Source organism: Carcharhinus amblyrhynchos, unplaced genomic scaffold (genome assembly GCF_965287045.1).
Source record: "Carcharhinus amblyrhynchos unplaced genomic scaffold, sCarAmb.v2.hapA chromosome_318, whole genome shotgun sequence".
NCBI lineage: Eukaryota > Metazoa > Chordata > Chondrichthyes > Carcharhiniformes > Carcharhinidae > Carcharhinus > Carcharhinus amblyrhynchos.
The window spans coordinates 101,476-121,020 of record NW_027650058.1 but is presented as its reverse complement, the minus strand read 5'-3'; the positions used below and the strand labels follow the sequence as shown (position 1 = coordinate 121,020).

At 47.5% G+C, this 19,545-nt stretch overlaps 1 protein-coding gene across 1 annotated transcript in view; it reads left to right on the top strand.

The window, feature by feature from the left end:
* Positions 1 to 19,545, top strand: part of LOC145339080 (integrin alpha-X-like) — a 98,078-nt gene that overhangs the window by 55,797 nt on the left and 22,736 nt on the right. Inside the window, exons 7-10 of the mRNA XM_080183512.1 lie at positions 2,279 to 2,386; positions 4,571 to 4,650; positions 5,557 to 5,640; positions 18,584 to 18,656. Coding sequence (XP_080039638.1) covers positions 2,279 to 2,386; positions 4,571 to 4,650; positions 5,557 to 5,640; positions 18,584 to 18,656 — 345 coding nt within the window. The remainder of the gene's footprint in view (positions 1 to 2,278; positions 2,387 to 4,570; positions 4,651 to 5,556; positions 5,641 to 18,583; positions 18,657 to 19,545) is intronic.

Sequence of the window (19,545 nt, the reverse complement as noted above, 5' to 3'; positions counted from 1 at the left end):
TTCCAGTCCCTCACCACCCTCTGGGTAAAGAACCTGCCCCTGACATCCGTCCTATAACTACCCCCCCTTAATTTAAAGCCATGCCCCCTCGTGCTAGCTTTCTCCATCCGAGGAAACAGGCTATCACCATCCACCCTATCTAAGCCTCTAATCATCTTATATGTTTCTATAAGATCCCCTCTTAGCCGCCTTCTTTCCAGTGAAAACAACATTACAGCGCAGATCCCTAATTCTACCTGCCTCGTTACACAACACCAGATCTAAGATAGCTCTCCCCCTCGTAGGTTCCCCCGAAGACTTGAAGCTCTTGACCCTTTCTACTTTGTCCCCATTGATGTAGACAGGGGTGTGTTTTCCTTTATGCTTCCTGAAGTCGATGACAATCTTCTTCGTTTTGTTGACATTGAGGGAGAGATTATTGTTGCTGCACCAGTTCACCAGATTCTCTATCTCATTCCTGTACTCTTTCTGTACAAAACTCTGGTGCGGCCGCACTTGGAGTATTGCGTACAGTTCTGGTCGCCGCATTATAAGAAGGATGTGGAGGCATTGGAAAGGGTGCAGAGGAGGTTTACCAGGATGTTGCCTGGTATGGTGGGAAGGTCTTATGAGGAAAGGCTGAGGGACTTGAGGTTATTTTCGTTAGAGAGAAGAAGGTTAAGAGGTTACCTAATTGAGGCATACAGGATGATCAAAGGATTGGATAGGGTGGACAGTGAGAGCCTTTTACCTCGGATGGTGGTGGCTAACACAAGGGGACATAGCTTTAAATTAAGGGGTGGTAATTATAGGACGGATGTCAGAGGTAGGTTCTTTACTCAGAGGGTAGTAAGGGTGTGGAATGCCCTGCCTGCAGCAGTTGTGGACTCGCCAACTTTAAGGGCGTTCAAATGGTCAGTGGATAGGCATATGGATAACATTGGAATAGTTTAGGTTAGAGGGTCATTAGATTGGTTCCACTGGTCGGCGCAACATCGAGGGCCGAAGGGCCTGGACTGCACTGTAATGTTCTATGTTCTTTCTTGTCTGTCTTGAGATCTGACCCACTGTGGTGGTGTCATCAGCAAACTTGAAAATCAAGTTGGAGGGGAATTTGGCCGCACAACCATAGGTGTACAAGGAGTCTCGTAGGGGGCTGAGAACACAGCCTTGTGGGACACTGGTGTTGAGGATGATCGTGGAGGAGGTGTTATTACCTATCCTTACTGATTGTGGTCTGTGGGTGGGAAGTTCAGGAGCCAGTCACGGAGGGATATGCCGAGGCCCAGGTCATGGAGTTTGGAGATGAGTTTGATGGGAATAATCGTGTTGAAGGCTGAGCTGTAGTCAATAAACAGGAGCCTGACACAGGCGTCCTTGTTATCTCTGTGTTCCAGGGTTGAGTGCAGGGCCAGGGAGATGCTGTCTGCTGTGGACCTGTGGCAGTAGGTCAACTGTAGTGGATCCAGGCAGTTAGGGAGGCTGGAATTGATTTGTGCCATGACGAATGTTTCAAAGCCCTTCATAATGATGATGATGTCAGAGCCACCGGCCGATAGTCATTAAGGTTACTTGGTTTTCTCTGGCACCGGAATGATGGTCGTTTTCTTGAAGCAGATAGGGACCTCAGATTGGTGTAAAGAGAGGTTGAAGATGTCTGTGAATACCCCCCTGCCCCCCAGCTGATCCGCTCAGGATCTGAGTGCTCATCCAGGTACCCCACCCGGGCCAGGTGCTTTCCACGGGTTCACCTTCAAGAAAGCTGCTCTGACAGCTGCAGTGGTCACCCCAGATATACATTCATCCAGGGCTTCCAGGGTGGAGGGCATGCTCTCACTGACCCCTTGCTCAAAACGGCTGGAGAATGCATTGAGCTGATCAGGGAGGGGTGCGTTGGAGCCGGGATTTTACATCCTTCATCTTGTTGCCTGTTATGTCTTGCAGAGCTTGCCATAATCGGCAAGTGTGGCTAGCCTGGGATTCGAGCTTGGTCCAATATTGTCTTTTGGCATCTTTAATGGATCTCCTTCGATCATACCTGGCTTTCTTGTATAGGTCAGTGCCACCTGACTTGAATGCCTCAGACTTGGACTTCAGCAAGCAGTAGATATCCTTGTTTATCCATGGTTTCCGGTTGGGGGACACACAGATTTACTTCTTCGACATACTGTCTTCTACACACTCACTATTTACTGTCATGCCGTACTATCTAACCCTGTGTTGTACCTGTCCTGTGAGTGTTTAATGGGTCGGTGTAGAAGGAGCATTCATCTGTAACTAACGTGGTGTTGTATTTTAGCCATCCAGTGATCAGATAGTGTGCAGTGATTTACTGACTGACCAATTGATGGAGAGAGGAAATTTAAGCTGTGCTGTGAATCACCCAGTCTTCAGGAAAGCTTCTCGAGTAAGTTATCATTTTGTTCTGACTCTCCTAAAGTTGGGAATGTGGTGAATCTGTCTGATCCTCATGATTCCTGGGTCTGATTTCCACACCCTCTCTGATCCCCATCACGATCCACTCCAGGTGGACAGCACTGCTACCTCACAGCACCAGGGACCCGGGTTCAATTCCTGGTTTGGGTTCCTGTCTGTGTGGAGTTTGCACATTCTCCCCATGTCTGTGTGGGGATCCTCCCACAGTCTGAAAGATGTGCTTGTTAGGTGCATTGGCCGTGCTAAACTTTCCCTCAGTGTAACCTGAACAGGGTGACTCGAGGGATTTTACAGTAACTTCATTGCAGTGTTAATGTAAACCTACTTGTAAAACTCATAAATACCATTAATGTAAATGTAAACGCCCTCACCTCTCCATCTCTCTCTGTCTCTGTTGCTCTCTATTTCTCTCACTGTGTGCCTCAATCTCTCTCACCTCTGTCTCTCTCTCTCGCTCTCTCTCTCTATCTCTCTCACTCTGTGTCTCAACCTCTCTCACCCTCTGTCTCTCTGTCACTCTCTCTCTCTCTATTTCTCTCACTGTGTGTCTCAATCTCTCTCACACTCTGTCTCTCTCGCTCTCTCTCTTTCCCCGACTCTGTCTCTCTCTCTCTCTCTCTCTCTCCCCCCAGCCGTCTCTCTCCCCAGCTCTGTCTCTCTCTCTCCCCCCCTTGTCTCTCTCCCCCCGCCTCCCCGCCTCTGTCCCTCTCTCTCTCTCCCCCCTTTTTGTCTCTCTCTCTCTCTGTCTTTCTACCCTCTGCCTCTCTCTCCTTCGTCCCCCCCTCTGTCTCTCCGCCCCCCCAACCCGGCTATCTCCACCACCCCCCCCACCCTGTGTCTCTTTCCCCTCCTCTGTCTCTTGCCCCCACCCCTGTCTCCCCCCCCCCAGCTCTCTCCCCCCACCCCACCCCCCCGTCTCTCTCCCCCTCTTCCCTTGTCTCTCTTCCCCCTTCTTCCGTCTCCACCCCGTCTCTCCCACCCCACCCCCGGCTCTTTCCCCCTCCCCCCTCTCTCTGCCCCCTCAATCTCTCCCCACCCCCCCACCGTCTCTCCCCCCCACCGTCTCTCCCCCCCACCGTCTCTCCCCCCCTCCATCTCTCCCCCCCTCCATCTCTCTCCCCAGCCTCTCTCCCCCCCACCTCTCTTCGCCCCCTCTGTCTCTCCCCACCTCCGTCTCTCCCCCCATCTCTCTTCTGCCACCGTCTCTCTCCCCGACTCTGTCTCTCTCTCCCCCCTCTGTCTCTCACCCACTCTGTGTCTCTTCCCCCCGCCTCTCCCCCCATTCCATCTCTCCCCCTGCTCTGTCTCTCCCCTCCTCTGTCTCTCTCTCTCTGCCTCTCTCCCTCTGTCTCCCCCCCACCGCCTCTCGCCTCCCCACCGTCTCTCACCACCACCCCCCCCCACCGCCCCCCCACCCCCCGTCTCTCTCTCTCTCTCTCTCTGTCTCTGAATCTCTCTCTCTCTCTCTGTCTCTCTCTCTGTCTCTATCTCTCACTCTCTCTCTCTCTGTCTCTCTCTCTCTCTGATTCTCTCTCCCCCCTTCTGTCCCCACACCGTCTCTTGCCCCCGCCACCGTCTCTTGCCCTCCCCCCTCCCCCCGTCTCTCTCTCTCTCCCTTTGTGTCTCTGTCTCTTTCTCTCTCTGTCGGTCTGTGCCTCTCTGTATCTGTCTTTTTCTCTTTCTGTCTCTGTCTCCTCTCTCTCTCTCTCTCTCTCACACGCTCCATCTGTTACTCACACTTTCCACTGTCTGAACGAATCGCCACAAATCCTTATCTTGTTTCCTCCAACCACCCTGACTCCCTTTACTCTCTAGCCTCCACTACCAATACCCCTCCAATCCCTCCACTCTCAGTCCCTCTCCTCTCTCATTCTCTTTTCCCTATCCTTCCCCCATTCCCTCTTCGCACTCCCCCCCCTGACCATTTCTTACCTCTCCTCCACTCTGTCCTCCTTCCCATTGTTCTGCTCCTCTCTCGCCATACAGTGTCAGTCTCTCCCTGTGGGCCCATCTCCCTGTGTGTTCCATGCTGTTGTATATGTTACCCCAAGGTCACTCTCCTGGATTCAGTCTGAACTGAATCAGTCTGCAAGCAGCTTATACAGAAACTGAAAGCAGAAAACCATCCATCCTGTTCGCAAATCTCTCCCTGCAGGTAACATTCAATGCAGAGTTCGACATCTCATCGTCAGAGAGAGAGGAGGAGATAATGAATTTCACAATCACTGCTTCCAGGTAAATCCCTCTTCTCTGTCCCCATCAAACACTCCCAGGACAGGTACAGCACAGGGTTAGATACAGAATAAAGCTCCCTCTACACTGTGCCCCATCAAACACTCCCAGGACAGGTACAGCACGGGGTTAGATACAGGGTAAACCTCCCTCTACACTGTCCCCATCTAACACTCCCAAGGCAAGTACAGCACAGGGTTAGATACAGAATAAAGCTCCCTCTACGCTGTCCCCCATCAAACAATCCCAGGACAGGTACAGCATGGGGTTAGATACAGAGTAAAGCTCCCTCTACACTGTCCCCCATCAAACACTCCCAGGACAGGTACAGCACAGGGTTAGATACAGAGTAAAGCTCCCTCTCCACTGTCCCCATCAAACACTCCCAGGACAGGTACAGCACGGGGTTAGATACAGAGTAAAGCTCCCTCTACACTGTCCCCCATCAAACACTCCCAGGACAGGTACAGCACGGGGTTAGATACAGAGTAAACCTCCCTCTACACTGTCCCCATCTAACACTCCCAAAGCAAGTACAGCACAGGGTTAGATACAGAATAAAGCTCCCTCTACACTGTCCCCCATCAAACAATCCCAGGACAGGTACAGCACGGGGTTAGATACAGAGTAAAGCTCCCTCTACACTGTCCCCCCATCAAACACTCCCAGGACAGATGTAGGACGGTGTTGGATACAGAGTAAAGCTTCCTTTAGCAATCAGTCTGATGACAGGTACAGGATGGGGTTAGATACAGCTCTTGGGATGAGATGAAGCTCCTGAGAGTAGATTCCATTACCCTCTTCTAATGTAAGACCATGAGCTTAATTGGTGAGTGGTTTTGGAAAAGCAATGGAAAAGGACCCTTAAATAACTAATTAACTGTGTATCCTGTCTTACTCTCTCCACAGCGGAAACTCTCTGCGAATCACAAATGAGAGTTCCCTTACACGGAACTTGTCACTTCGCTACGCAGTGAATATTGCCACATCTGGGTGAGTGAGGGTCTGATGCTACCTGAGGACTGGGGTTAGGCTGATCTGCCCTTGTATTTGGTCCCTGAACAATACCTCTCTATCCCTGCACGACCTTTGCAGGTACCTCCTATGTACCACATCTCATTCCCATTATCAGTCTCACTCCACCATTCATCCATTCTCTGATCTTCCACGGAAAGAGGTTCTGGACCATTAAAAAGACTTTTTATTCTAATCCCATTTCATAGAACCAAACCACTCAGAGGGAGGCCATTCCCATCATGTCTGTGTTTGAAGTTTGCAGGATTGTTATACATTTAAATAATTACTTGCTGATCACATGATTTGATGGTGCTGTCATTAGGGTGTTGTCACGGCTCCTTTGTCAGTTTTACTTTCTTCTGTGTACAGGCAGAGCTCCTGAAGTAAACCTGCTGGCTATTTGAATCCACGTGTGCAAAGCACATTTTTTTTCTTTTTTGCTTAAAACCCCCACCCACTAACAAAGAACAAAGAAAATTATAGCACAGGAATAGACAGACCCTTTGGCCCTCCAAGCCTGCACCGACCATGCTGCCTGATTGAACTAAAACCCCTACCCTTCTGGGGACCATATCGCATCCTATTCATGTACTTGTCAAGATGCTCCTTAAAAGTCAGTACCACATCCGCTTCCAGAACCCCCCTCCAGGCACCCACCATGTGTAAAAAATCTGCCTCGTACATCTCCTTTAAAATTTGCCTCTCGCACTTTAAACCTGTGCCCCCTAGTAATTGACTCTTCCACCCTGGGAAAAAGCTTCTGATTATCCACTCTGTCCATGCCTCTCATAATCTCGTACACTTCTATCAGGTTTCCCCTCAACCTCCATCGTTCCAGTGAGAACAAACCAAGTTTCTCCAAGCTCTCCTCATATCTAATGCTCTCCATACCAGGCAACATCCTGGTAAATCCTTTCTGTACCCTCTTCAAAGCCTCCACATCCTTCCGGTAGTGTGGTGACCAGAATTGAACACTATATTCCAAGTGCGGCCTCACTCAGGTTCTGTAAAGCTGCGATATGACTTGCCAATTTTTAAACTCAATACCCTGGCCAATGAAGGCAAGCATGCCGTATGCCTTCTTGACTACTTTCTCCATCTGCATTGCCACTTTCTGTACACACCTGTGTACCTGTACACCCTGATTCCTTTGCCTATCAATACTCTGCCATTTACTGTATATTTCCTGTCTCTATTAGACCTTCCAAAATGCATTACCTCACATTTGTCCAGAATAAACTCCATCTGCCATCTCTCTGCCCCAGTCTCCAGCTGATCTATATCCTGCTGTATCCTCTGACATGGTTAGGAGATTTCAAAAAGCAATCTGGTGATGAGTCAGGTTTTTATTTCATTGGGAACAAAGAACAGTCCAGCACAGGAACAGGCCCTTTGACCCTCCAAGCCTGATTCGATCTCATTTACCTCTCTAAACAACCGCTTACGTCCCTCCGTTCCCCATTTGTTCATAAGTCTATCAAGATGAGTCTTAAATATGGCTAATTTAACTGTTTCAACCACCTCAATTGGCAGTGCATTCCAGACCCCCACCATCCTCTGTGTAAAAAAAGTTCCCCGCACAACTCCATTGAAACTCTCCCCCTCAATCTTGAACTTGTTCACCCGACGTGGAAAAATCTTCCAACTGTTCACCCTACCTATACCCCTCATAATTTTATAATCTTCTATCTTTCCATAGAGAACAATCCCAGTTTATTCAATCTCTCCTCATAGCTAATATGTTGCCCCCATAACAGGTAAATCCTGGTAAATCTCTTCTGCACTCTCTCTAAAGCCTCCATGTCCTTCTGGTAGTGTGGTGACCAGAATTGAACGCAATACTCCAAATGTGGCCTAACCAATGTTTTATACAACTGTAACATAATCTGCTAACTTTCACACTCGATGCCCCATCCAATGAAGGCAAGCAGGCCATATGCTTTCTTCATCACCTTTTCCACCTGTGCTGCCACTTTTAAAGATCTGCGTACTCCCAGATCTCTCTGTGTGTCTGAGCTCCAGATTGTTCTGCCATTTATTTTATAGCTCCCCACCTGAACTGGATCTAACAAAATGCATCACCTCGCAGTTGTCCGGATTAAATTCCATCTGCCATTTTTCTCCGCCCAGTTTTCCAGCCTATCTAGATCCTGCTGTATTCTCTGACAATCTTCATCACTGGAGCAGCAAGAAAAGGTTCTAAGTTGAGGGGGAAAAAAATTGTGGCCAGAATTTTACCAACCCGCCCACCACGGGAACCGGAGCGGTTGAGGGACCAAGTGAGCGAGACCGTAAAATTTCACCCTGTGCGCCCTCACATTTTGAGTATTAGAAGTCTGGAGAACAGCAACAACAGGATTAAAGGATAAACTGTCAGTGAAGTCGTATTCAAGTCGTATCTGTGTTTTTAAAAGAGGGTTTATTTCTGATCAGAGGAGAGTGAGATTCCAGGCAGTGTCTGGCATATTTCAGATGGATATTCTGCTCTATGCTATGGTTGTTTGAAAAGAAATACATGAAGTCAACGGTTTCCACAATAAAAAGGGGAGTACTGAGAAGACAGTAAAAAGTATATCCTGAGCAATCTCAAGTTTGTAGCCGAGGGTCAGTGAGGAAGCGTGGGGTTTTTCAATGATCAAAGTGAATCATGGAGGCCCTGCGCCGAGCATTGTCAGTACTTTGTCCCAGTGATTGACATTTGCTTGCATCCGCTTTTCTCAGTACAATTGGAAGTAAAACATTCAATTGGCTCTGGAGCTTGGTTTACCCAGCAAAGATGTGGAGATGCCAGCGTTGGACTGGGTAAACACAGTAAGAAGTCTCACAACACCAGGTTAAAGTCCAACAGGTTTATTTGGTAGCAAAAGCCACGAGCTTTCGGGCCTCTGACCCTTCGTCAGGTGAGTAGAGAGTTCTGATCTCAAACAGGATATAAAGACACACACTCAGTTTACAGAATGCTGATTAAAATGCAAGTTTTTACAGCTAATCAAGTCTTAAAGGTGCAGGCAATGTGAATGGAGATTGCATTAAGTACAGGTTAAAGAGATGTGTATTGTCTCCAGACAGTACAGTAAGTGAGATTTTGCAAGCCCAGGCAAGTCATGGGGGTTACAGATAGTGCGACATGAACCCAAGATCCCTGTTGAGGCCGTCCTCATGTAGCTATCAGTCTCTGCTCAGCGACTCTGCGCTGTCGTGTGTCGTGAAGGCCGCCTTTACATAGAACATTACAGCGCAGAACAGGCCCTTTGGCCCAGGAGAACATTTATCCAAAGATCAGTGGCCGAATGCCCGTGACCGCTGAAGTGTTCGCCAACAATCTTACCTGGTGATTGTCGAGCGATGTTCATTCATCCGTTGTCATAGCATCTGCATGGTCTCCCCAATGTACCATGCTTCGGGACATCCTTTCCTGCAGCGTATCAGGTAGACAACGTTGGCCAAGTTGCAAGGGTATTTACCGTGTACCTGGTGGATGGTATTCTCACCTGAGATGATGGCATCTGTGTCGATGATCCGGCAGAGGTTGCTGTGGCAGGGTTGTGTGGTGTTCTGGTCACTGTTCTCCTGAAGGCTGGGTAATTTGTTGCGGACAATAATTTGTTTGAGGTTGTGTGGTTGTTTGAAGGCAAGAAGTGGGGGTGTGGGGATGGCCCTGGCGAGATGTTCGTTGGAATAGTAAGGGGAGAAAGTCACTGTGGGTGTGGTCTATAGGCCCCCAAATAATAACTTTGAGGTGGGGTGGGCTATAAACAAATAATTGATGCGTGCAAAAACAGAACAGTGATAATCATGGGGGATTTTAACCTGCATATTGATTGGTTAACTCAAGTCGGATGCAGTGGACTTAAGGAAGAGTTCTTAGAATGCTGTGGGGATAGTTTCCTTGAACAGTATGTAATAGAACCTACGAGGGGGCGAGCTATCTTAGATCTGGTGTTGTGTAACAAGGCAGGTAGCATTAGGGATCTTCTTGTGAGGGATCCTCTTGGGATGAGTGATCACAAAATGGTTGAATTTCTGATACAGATGGAGGGTGAGAAATTAGGGTCCCGAACCTGTGTCCTCTGCTTGAACAGAGGGGAGTATGATAGGATGAGAGAGGAATTGGCTAATGTAGACTGGGAGCGCAGATTAGTTGGTAGGACAGCTGAGGAACAGTGGAGGATTTTTAAGGAGATCTTTTTCAGTACTCAGCAAAAATATATTCCGATGATAAAGAAGGAATGTAAGAAAAGGGATAACCAGCTGTGGATAATGAAGGAAATAAAGGAGAATATTAAATTAAAAACCGATGTACACAGAGTGGCTAAAAATAGTGGGGAATTAGCAGATTGGGAAAGATTTAAAAAACAACAAAGAATGACGAAGGAAGTGATAAAGAAAGAAAGATAGAATGTGAAACTAAACTAACTCTAAATATAAAAAATGATAGTAAAAGTTTTTACAAATATGTAAAGAAGAGAGTGGCTAGAGTGAATGTTGGACCCTTGGAGGACGAGAGGGGGGATTTAACGGTGGGCGATGAGGAAATGGCTGAGACTTTAAATAAGTTTTTTGTGTCGGTCTTCACGGAGGAGGACACAAATAGCTTACCGAATATTAAAGATAGAAGGATGGTAGGAGATGAGGTCCGTAATCCAATTACTGTCACTAGAGAGGTCGTGCTTGGTAGACTAATAGGACTGAAGGTATTGTGTGCAGTTCTGGTCCCCACATTATAGGAAGGATGTGGAGGCTTTGGAGAGGGTGCAGAAAAGGTTTACCAGGATGTTGCCTGGTATGGAGGGGAGGTCCTATGAGGAGAGACTGAGGGATTTGAGGTTGTTTTCGTTAGAAAGAAGCCGGCTACGAGGGGACCTTATTGAAACATATAAGATGATTAGAGGCTTAGATAGGGTGGACAGTGATAGCCTTTTTCCTCGGATGGAGAAAGCTAGCACGAGGGGGCATAGCTTTAAATTAAGGGGTGGTAGTTATAGGACGGATGTCAGGGGTAGGTTCTTTACCCAGAGGGTGGTGAGGGATTGGAATGCCCTGCCTGCTGCAGTTGTAAATGCGCCGAGTTTGGGGACGTTTAAGAGATCCGTGGATAGGTTTATGGATGGAAAGGGTTTGGTTTAGGTTAGAGGGTCATTGCTTTTTAACTGGTCGGCGCAACATCGTGGGCTGAAGGGCCTGTTCTGCGCTGTAATGTTCTATGTTCGATGAAGGTGGACAAGTCCCCAGGACCCGATGGAATGCATCCCAGGGTTCTGAAAGAAATGGCAGAAGTAATAGCAGATGTGTTAGTAATTATTTATCAAAATTCACTGGAATCTGGGGAAGTGCCAGAAGATTGGAAAACAGCTAATGTTACACCGCTTTTTAAAAAAGGTAGCAGACAAAAGGTGGGTAACTACAGGCTAGTTAGCTTAATGTCCATAGTTGGGAAAATGCTAGAATCCGTCATCAAAGAAGAAATAGTGGGACACCTAGAATATAAAGATTCGATCAAGCAGATGCAGCATGGATTCATGAAGGGAAAGTTGTGTTTGACAGATTTACTGGATTTTTATGAAGATATGACGAGTGCGATGACAGAGGGGAACCGGTGGATGTTATTAGATTTCCAGAAGGCGTTCGATAAGGTGCCTCACAAAAGGTTGCTGCAGAAGGTTAGGGTACACGGAGTTGGGGGTAAGGTGTTAGCGTGGAGAGAGGATTGGTTATCTAACAGGAAGCAGAGAGTTGGACTCAATGGGTGCTATTCTGGTTGGCAGATGGTGACTAGTGGAGTGCTGGGGCCTTAACTGTTTACCATTTATATAGATGATCTGGAGGTGGGGGCTGAGTGTAGTGTGACGAAATTTGCTGATGACACAAAGATGAGTGGAAAAGTGAATTGCATGGAGGGTGTGGAAAGTCTGCAGAGAGATCTGGGTAGGCTGAGCGAGTGGGCGAGGACCTGGCAGATGGAGTATAATGTTAGCAAGTGTGAGGTTATCCACTTTGGTAGAAATAATAGTAGGAGGGATTATTATTTAAATGGTGAAAAGTTGCAGCATGTTACGGTGCAGAGGGACCTGGGGGTCCTTGTGCACGAGTCGCAAAAACCCAGTCTGCAGGTGCAGCAGGTGATCAAGAAGGCAAATGGGATGCTGGCCTTTATAGCGAGGGGGATAGAATATAAAAGCAGGGAGGTCTTGCTGCAACTGTACAGGGCACTGGTGAGGCCGCAGCTGGAGTACTGTGTGCAGTTTTGATCCCCTTATTTGCGGAAGGATACATTGGCCTTGGAGGGAGTACAGAGAAGTTTAACTAGGCTGATACCAGAGATGAGGGGGTTAGCTTATAGAACACAGAACACTACAGCACGAACAGGCCCTTCGGCCCACAAGTTGCGCCGATCATATCCATATCTACCAGGCCGTAGAACTATCTGTAACTCCCAATCCCATTAATTCCCATGTACTCATCCAGAAGTCTTTTAAAAGACCCCAGCGAGTTCGCCTCTACCACCACTGACAGCAGCCGATTCCACTCACTCACCACCCTCTGAGTGAAAAACTTACCCCTAACATCTCCTCTGTACTTTCTCCCCTGCACCTTAAACCTGTGTCCTCTCGTACCGACCATTTCAGCCGTGGGAAATAGCCTCCGAGAATCCACCCTATCTATCCCTCTCAACATTTTATAAACCTCTGTCAGGTCGCCTCTCAACCTTCGTCTCTCCAGGGAGAAGAGACTGAGCTCCCTCACCCTATCTTCATAAGGCATGCCTCCCAATCCAGGCAACATCCTTGTAAATCTCCTCTGCATCCTGTCAATAGCTTCCATATCCTTCCTGTAGTGAGGCGACCAGAACTGTGCACAGTACTCCAAGTGGGGTCTGACAAGGGTCTTATAAAGTTGCAGCATTACCTCCCGACTTCTAAACTCAATCCCTCGATTAATGAAGGCCAGTACACCATACGCCTTCTTGACCACATCCTCCACCTGCGAGACCGATTTAAGAGTCCCATGGACCCGGACCCCAAGATCCTTCTGCTCTTCAACACAGCTAAGACTCCTACCCTTGATATTGTACTCCTTCATCCCATTGGTCCTGCCAAAGTGGACCACTACACATTTATCTGCGTTGAAGTCCATCTGCCACTTCTCTGCCCAGTCTTGCATCCTATCTATGTCACGCTGCAACTTCTGACATCCCTCCAGACTATCCACAACACCACCAACCTTTGTATCGTTGGCGAACTTACTGACCCATCCCTCCACTTCCTCATCCAGGTCATTTATGAAAATGACAAACAGCAAGGGTCCTAGAACAGATCCCTGGGGCACTCCACTGGTGACCGACCTCCATACAGAAAAAGACCCGTCCACAACCACTCTCTGCCTTCTGCAGGCAAGCCAGTTCTGGATCCACAAGGCCAAAGCCCCCTGGATCCCATGCCCTCTCACCTTCTGAAGAAGTCTTGCATGGGGGACCTTATCAAACACCTTGCTGAAGTCCGTGTAAACCACGTCCACCGCTCTTCCTTCGTCAATGTGTTCAGTCACATTTTCAAAGAACTCAACTAGGCTCGTAAGGCACGACCTGCCCTTGACAAAGCCGTGCTGACTATTCCTGATCATACTAAACTTCTCTAAATGTTCATAAATCTTGTCCCTCAGAATCCTCTCCATCAACTTACCAATCACTGAGGTCAGACTCAACGGTCGGTAATTTCCTGGGCTATCCCTGTTCCCTTTCTTGAAAATAGGAACCACATCCGCAATCCTCCATTCCTCTGGAACCTCTCCCGTCTCCATCGATGATGCAAAGATCATCGCCAGGGGCTCTGCAATCTCTTCCCTCACCTCCCACAGTAACCTGGGGTACGTCCCATCTGGTCCCGGCGACTTGTCTATCTTGATAGAATTTAAAAGTTCCGCCACATCCTCTTTCTTAACATCCACCTTATGAGGAGAGATTGAGTAGATTAGGCCTTCTCATTGGACCTTCTCATTCAACTCCTCATTGGAGTTTAGAAGGCTGAGGGGGGATCTTATAGAGACTTAGAAGATAATGAAGGGGATGGATAGGGTAGAGATAGAGAGATTCTTCCCGCTTAGAAAGGAAACCAGAACTAGAGAGCACAGCCTCAAAATAAGGCGGGGTGTTGGGAGGAGCAGTTTAGAACGGAGTTGAGCAGGAACTTCTCAGAGGGTGGTGAATCTCTGGAATTCTCTGCCCATTGAAGTGGTGGAGGCTACCTCATTGAATATGTTTAAGTCACGAGTAGATAGATTTCTGATCAATTAGGGGATTAAGGGTTATGGGGAGAAAGTGGGAAAGTGGAACTGATCCACTTCAGATCAGCCATGATCTTATTGAATGGCGGGGCAGGCTCGAAGGGCTAGATGGCCCTACTCCTGCTCCTATTTCTTATGTTCTTATGTCTTCTATCAATGTCTCTTTGCAGCCTGTAACAGGCCTCCACCTCATCCACTACTCCACCAATCTTGGTGTCATCAGCAAATTTACTGATCTAACCTTTAGCCACCTCCTCCAAGTCACAAATAGCAGAGGATCTAGCACTGATCCCTTTGTTACACTGCTGGTAGCCGGTCTCCAGTCTGAAAATTTACCATCCACCACCACCCTCTGCCTTCTATGAGATACAGTAAGAAGTCTGACAACACCAGGTTTAAGTCCAACCAATTTATTTGATAGTAAACTCACAGACCCTCTTTGTCAGGTGAATGGAGAATTCTGGCCTCAGACAGAGCATATAAAGCACAGACAGTTTACAGATTACTGATTAGAATGCGAATCCTTACACCTAACCTGCTGTTCAAGTCTTAAAGTGGCCAACAATCTGAGTGGTAGGAGCACTGATCACAGGTTAAAGAGATGTGTATTGTCTCCAGACAGTACAGTAAGTGAGGTTTTGCAAACCCAGGCAAGTCACGGGGATTACAGATAGTGTGACATGAACCCAAGATCCCTGTTGAGGCCGTCCTCATGTGTGCGGAACTTGGCTATCAGTCTCTGCTCAGCGACTCTGCGCTGTTGTGTGTCGTGAAGGCCGCCTTGGAGAATGCTTACCCGAAGGTCAGAGGCCGAATGCCCGTGACCGCTGAAGTGTTCCCCAACAGGTTTGTAAACCCTCACTTACTGTACTGTCTGGAGACAATACACATCTCTTTAACCTGTGATCAGTGCTCCTTCCACTCACATTGTCAGCCACTTTAAGACTTGAACAGCAGGTTAGGTGTAAAGATTCGCATTCTAATCAGTAATCTGTAAACTGTCTGTGCTTTATCTACTCTGTCTGAGGCCAGAACTCTCCATCCACCGGACGAAGAGAGAAACCTCGAAAGCTTGTGAGTTTACTATCAAATAAATCGGTTGGACTTAAACCTGGTGTTGTCAGACTTCTTACTGTGTTTACCCCAGTCCAACGCTGGTATCTCCACATCATGACTTCTATGAGATAGCCAGTTACTTGTCCAATTGGCCAAATTTCCCTCTATCCCACATCTCCTTTGTTTATGAGCTGACCATGGGGAATCTTATCAAATGCCTCACTAAAATCCATGTATACGATATCAACTGCTCTACCTTCATCTACACACTTAATTACCTCCTCAAAGAATTCAATCAAATTTGTGAGGCAGGATTTACCCCTCACAAAACCGTGCTGACTATCCTGGATTAAGCTGCATCTTTCCAAATGGTCATAAATCCTATCTCTCAGGACCTTTTCCATTAACTTACCTACTACCAATGTAAGACTAACCGGCCTATAATTATCAGGGTCATTCCTATTTCCTTTCTTGAAGAGGGGAACAACATTCGGCACTCTCCAGTCCTCTGGCACTATCCCAGTGGACAGTGAGGACCCAAAGATCAAAGCCAAAGGCTCTGCAATCTCATCCCTTGCCTACCAAAGAATCCTAGGATGTATCCCATCTGGCCCAGGGGACTTAGCGACCCTCAGGTTTTTCAAAATTGCAACATCTTCCCTCAGAACATCTACTTCCTCCATCCTATCAGCCTGTATCACACTCACCTTCAAAAACATGGCCCCTCTCCTTAGTGAACACTGAAGAAAAGTATTCATTCATCACCTCTCCTATCTCTTCTGACTCCATGCACAAGTTCTCTCTACTATCCTTGACTGGCCCTAACCTCACCCTGGTCATTCTTTCTTTTATTTCTCACATATGAGTGAAAAGCCTTGCAGTTATCCTTGATCCGACCCGCCAAGGACTTCTCATGCCCCCTCCTAGCTCTCCTAAGCCTTTTTTTCAGCTCATTCCTTGCCACTTTGTAACCCTTGTTTTTTCATCCTTACATACGCTTCCTTTTTCCTCTTGACAAGACATTCAACCTCCTTTGTGAACCATGGTTCTCTCACTCGGCCATTTCCTCCCTGCCTGACAGGGACATACCTATCAAGGACACGCAGTATTTGTTCTTTGAACAAGCTCCACTTTTCATTTGTGTCCACACCTGACAGTTTCTGTTCCCATTTTATGTTCCCTAATTCTTGCCTAATTGCATCATAATTACCCCTGCCCCAATTATAAACCTTGCCCTGCCGTGTGACCCTATCCCTCTCCATTGCAATAATGAAGGACACCGAATTGTGGTCACTATCTCCAACGTGCTCTCCCACAAACAAATCTAACACTTGTCCCGGTTCATTACCCAGTACCAAGCCCAATGTGGGGCTTGTCGACTTATCCACATACTGTGTCAGGAAACTCTCCTGCACACACTGTACAAAAACTGCCCCATCCAAACTATTTGACCTATAAAGGTTCCAATCAATATTTGGAAAGTTAAAGTCACCCATGATAACTACCCTGTGACCTCCACATCTATCCATAATCTGCTTTGCCATTTCCTCCTCCACATCTCTATTATTATTTGGGGGCCGATAGAAAACTCCTAACAATGTGACTGATCCTTTCCTATTCCTAACTTCAGCCCATATTCCCTCAGTAGGCAGATCCCCCTCGAAATGCCTTTCAGCAGCCGTGAAACTATCCTTGATTAACAATGCTACTCCTCCACCTCGTTTACCGCCTTCCCTACTCTTACTGAAACATCTATACCCCGGAACTGCCAATAACCATTCCTGTCCCTGTTCTAACCATGTCTCCTTAATGGCCACAACATCATAGTCCCAAGTACCAATCCACGCTCCAAGTCACCTTCAGTGACTAGAACATAGAACATTCCAGCGCAGTACAGGCCCTTTGGCCCTTGATGTTGCGCCGACCAGTGGAACCAATCTAATGACCCTCTAACCTAAACTATTCCAATGTTATCCATATGCCTATCCACTGACCATTTGAACGCCCTTAAAGTTGGCGAGTCCACAACTGCTGCAGGCAGGGCATTCCACGCCCTTACTACCCTCTGAGTAAAGAACCTACCTCTGACATCCGTCCTATAATTACCACCCCTTCATTTAAAGCTATGTCCCCTCGTGTTAGCCATCACCATCTGAGGAAAAAGGCTCTCACTGTCCACCCTATCCAATCCTCTGATCATCTTGTATGCCTCAATCAGGTCACCTCTCAACCTTCTTTTTTCCAACAAAAACAACCTCAAGTCCCTCAGCCTTTCCTCATTAGACCTTCCCACCATACCACGCAACATCCTGGTAAACCTTCTCTGCACCCTTTCCAATGCTTCCACATCTTTCTTATAATGCGGCGACCAGAACTGTACGCAATACAGTTACAATACAATAGTGCGGCCGCACCAGCGTTTTGTACAGCTGCAACATGATCTCACGGCTCCGAAATTCAATCCCTCTACGAATAAAAGCTAACACACCGTACGCCTTCTTAACAACCTTATCAACCTGGGTGCCAACTTTCAGGGGTCTATGCACATGTATCCCGAGATCTCTCTGCTCGTTGGCACTACCAAGGGTCCTTCCATTAGCCCTATATTCTGTACTCCTGTTATTCTTACCGAAGTGAATCACCTCACACTTTTCCGTATTAAACTCCATTTGCCACCTCTCGGCCCAGCTCTGCAGCTTATCTATGTCCCTCTGCAAACTGTAACATCCATCCTCACTGTCTACAACTCCTCCGACTTTGGTGTCATCAGCAAATTTACTATTCCATCCTTCTACACCCTCATCTAGGTCATTTATAAAAATGACAAACAGCAGTGGCCCCAAAACAGATCCTTGAGGTACACCACTTGTAACTGAACTCCAGGTTGAATATTTCCCATCAACCACCACCCTCTGTCTTCTATCAGCTCGCCAATTCCTGATCCAAACTGCTAAATCACCCTCAATCCCATGCATCTGCATTTTCTGCAGTTGTGACTGATGCTCAAGGACACCCAAGTCCCTGCTGCACACTCCCCTCTCCCAAGTTCAAGCCATTCAGGTAGTAATCTGCCTTCTCGTTTTTGCTTCCAAAGTGAATAACCTCACACTTATCCAAATTATACTGCATCTGCCATAGATTAGCCCACTCACTCAACCTGTCTGGATCATTCTTCAGAATCTCTGCATCCGCGTCACAGTTCACCCTCCCACCCAACTTGGTATCATCTGCAAACTTTGAGATGTTACATTTTGTTCCCTCATCCAAATCATTGATGTAAATTGTGAATAGCTGGAGTCCTAGCACTGATACCCCACTAATTGCTGCCTGCCAATTTGAAAAGCACCCATTAATTCCTACTCTTTGATTCCTCTCAGCCGACCAGTTTTCCATCCATCTGAATACACTTCCTCCAATCCCCTGCGCTTTAATCTTTCATGACATCACCTAAGGCTGTGACGGTAAATTAAAGAACAGCTTTTAACGATACACTAACATCAGCCCTCTGCTTCATGGGATGCCGAGGTTCAGGAACAATGTCTCCTAAAGGATCAGTAATGATGGTTTTACTTTCTCCCATTAGAATCGAATACACTCGACACGTTAACTTCACAGCTGGTAGCAAGGATCTCCGGCTGGTCAAGCACTCCTATCAGGTGAGGCAGACTCGTTACAAAAGCATTCCAGGACTTGGTTCACATTTTGATCCTTGCAGTGTCCAGTTTGGGGCAGTGAGGGAGCTTGGCTCTTCATTTACAGAAATCATTGGCCCTTGGTTGTCCATTCTGAGCCACTTCTGGTCCTCAGGCCTACATTTCAGGCATTGACATTCTTTGGAACAGTGGCATTCTTCACATATCTGTTAGGACAGTGTTGAGCTTCAGGCCTGTATTATGGACAGAGTTGAAACTCGGGGCTTTATTCCAGAATCACGGATTTCCCACAGTGTAGAAGAAGGTCATTCAGCCTATCAAATTTACACCGATAACAGTCCCATCCAGACCCTATTTCTGTAACCCCACGTATTTACCCTGCAAATCCCCCTGGCATGAAGAGGTAATTTATCATGGCCAATCCATGTAACCTGCACATCTTTGGTGTGTGAGGGGAAACCGGAGCATCCAAAGGAAACAAAGGCAGACACGGAGAATGTGCAGATTCCACACAGACTGCCTCCCAAGGCTGGAATTGAACCCAGAGCCCTGGAGCTGTCAGTCAGCAATGCTAACCATTGTGCTGCTGTGCTGCCCTCGGGCCTTGAGTTTGGGAGAGTGCTGATCGTTGGGCCCGATAGTGGAATGGTGCTGAGTCTCATGCCTCTATTTAGAGGCAACGTTGAGCTGCAGGCCTCTATTTCGGGACAGTGTTGAGCCTTCGGGCCTCTATTTCGGGACAGTGTTGAGCTACAGGCTTCTATTTTGGGACAGTGTTGACTGTCGGGCCTCTATTTCGGGACAGTGTTGAGCTTCGGGCCTCTATTTCGGGACAGTATTGAGCCTTGGGCCTCTATTTCGGGACAGTGTTGAGCCTCGGGCCTCTATTTCG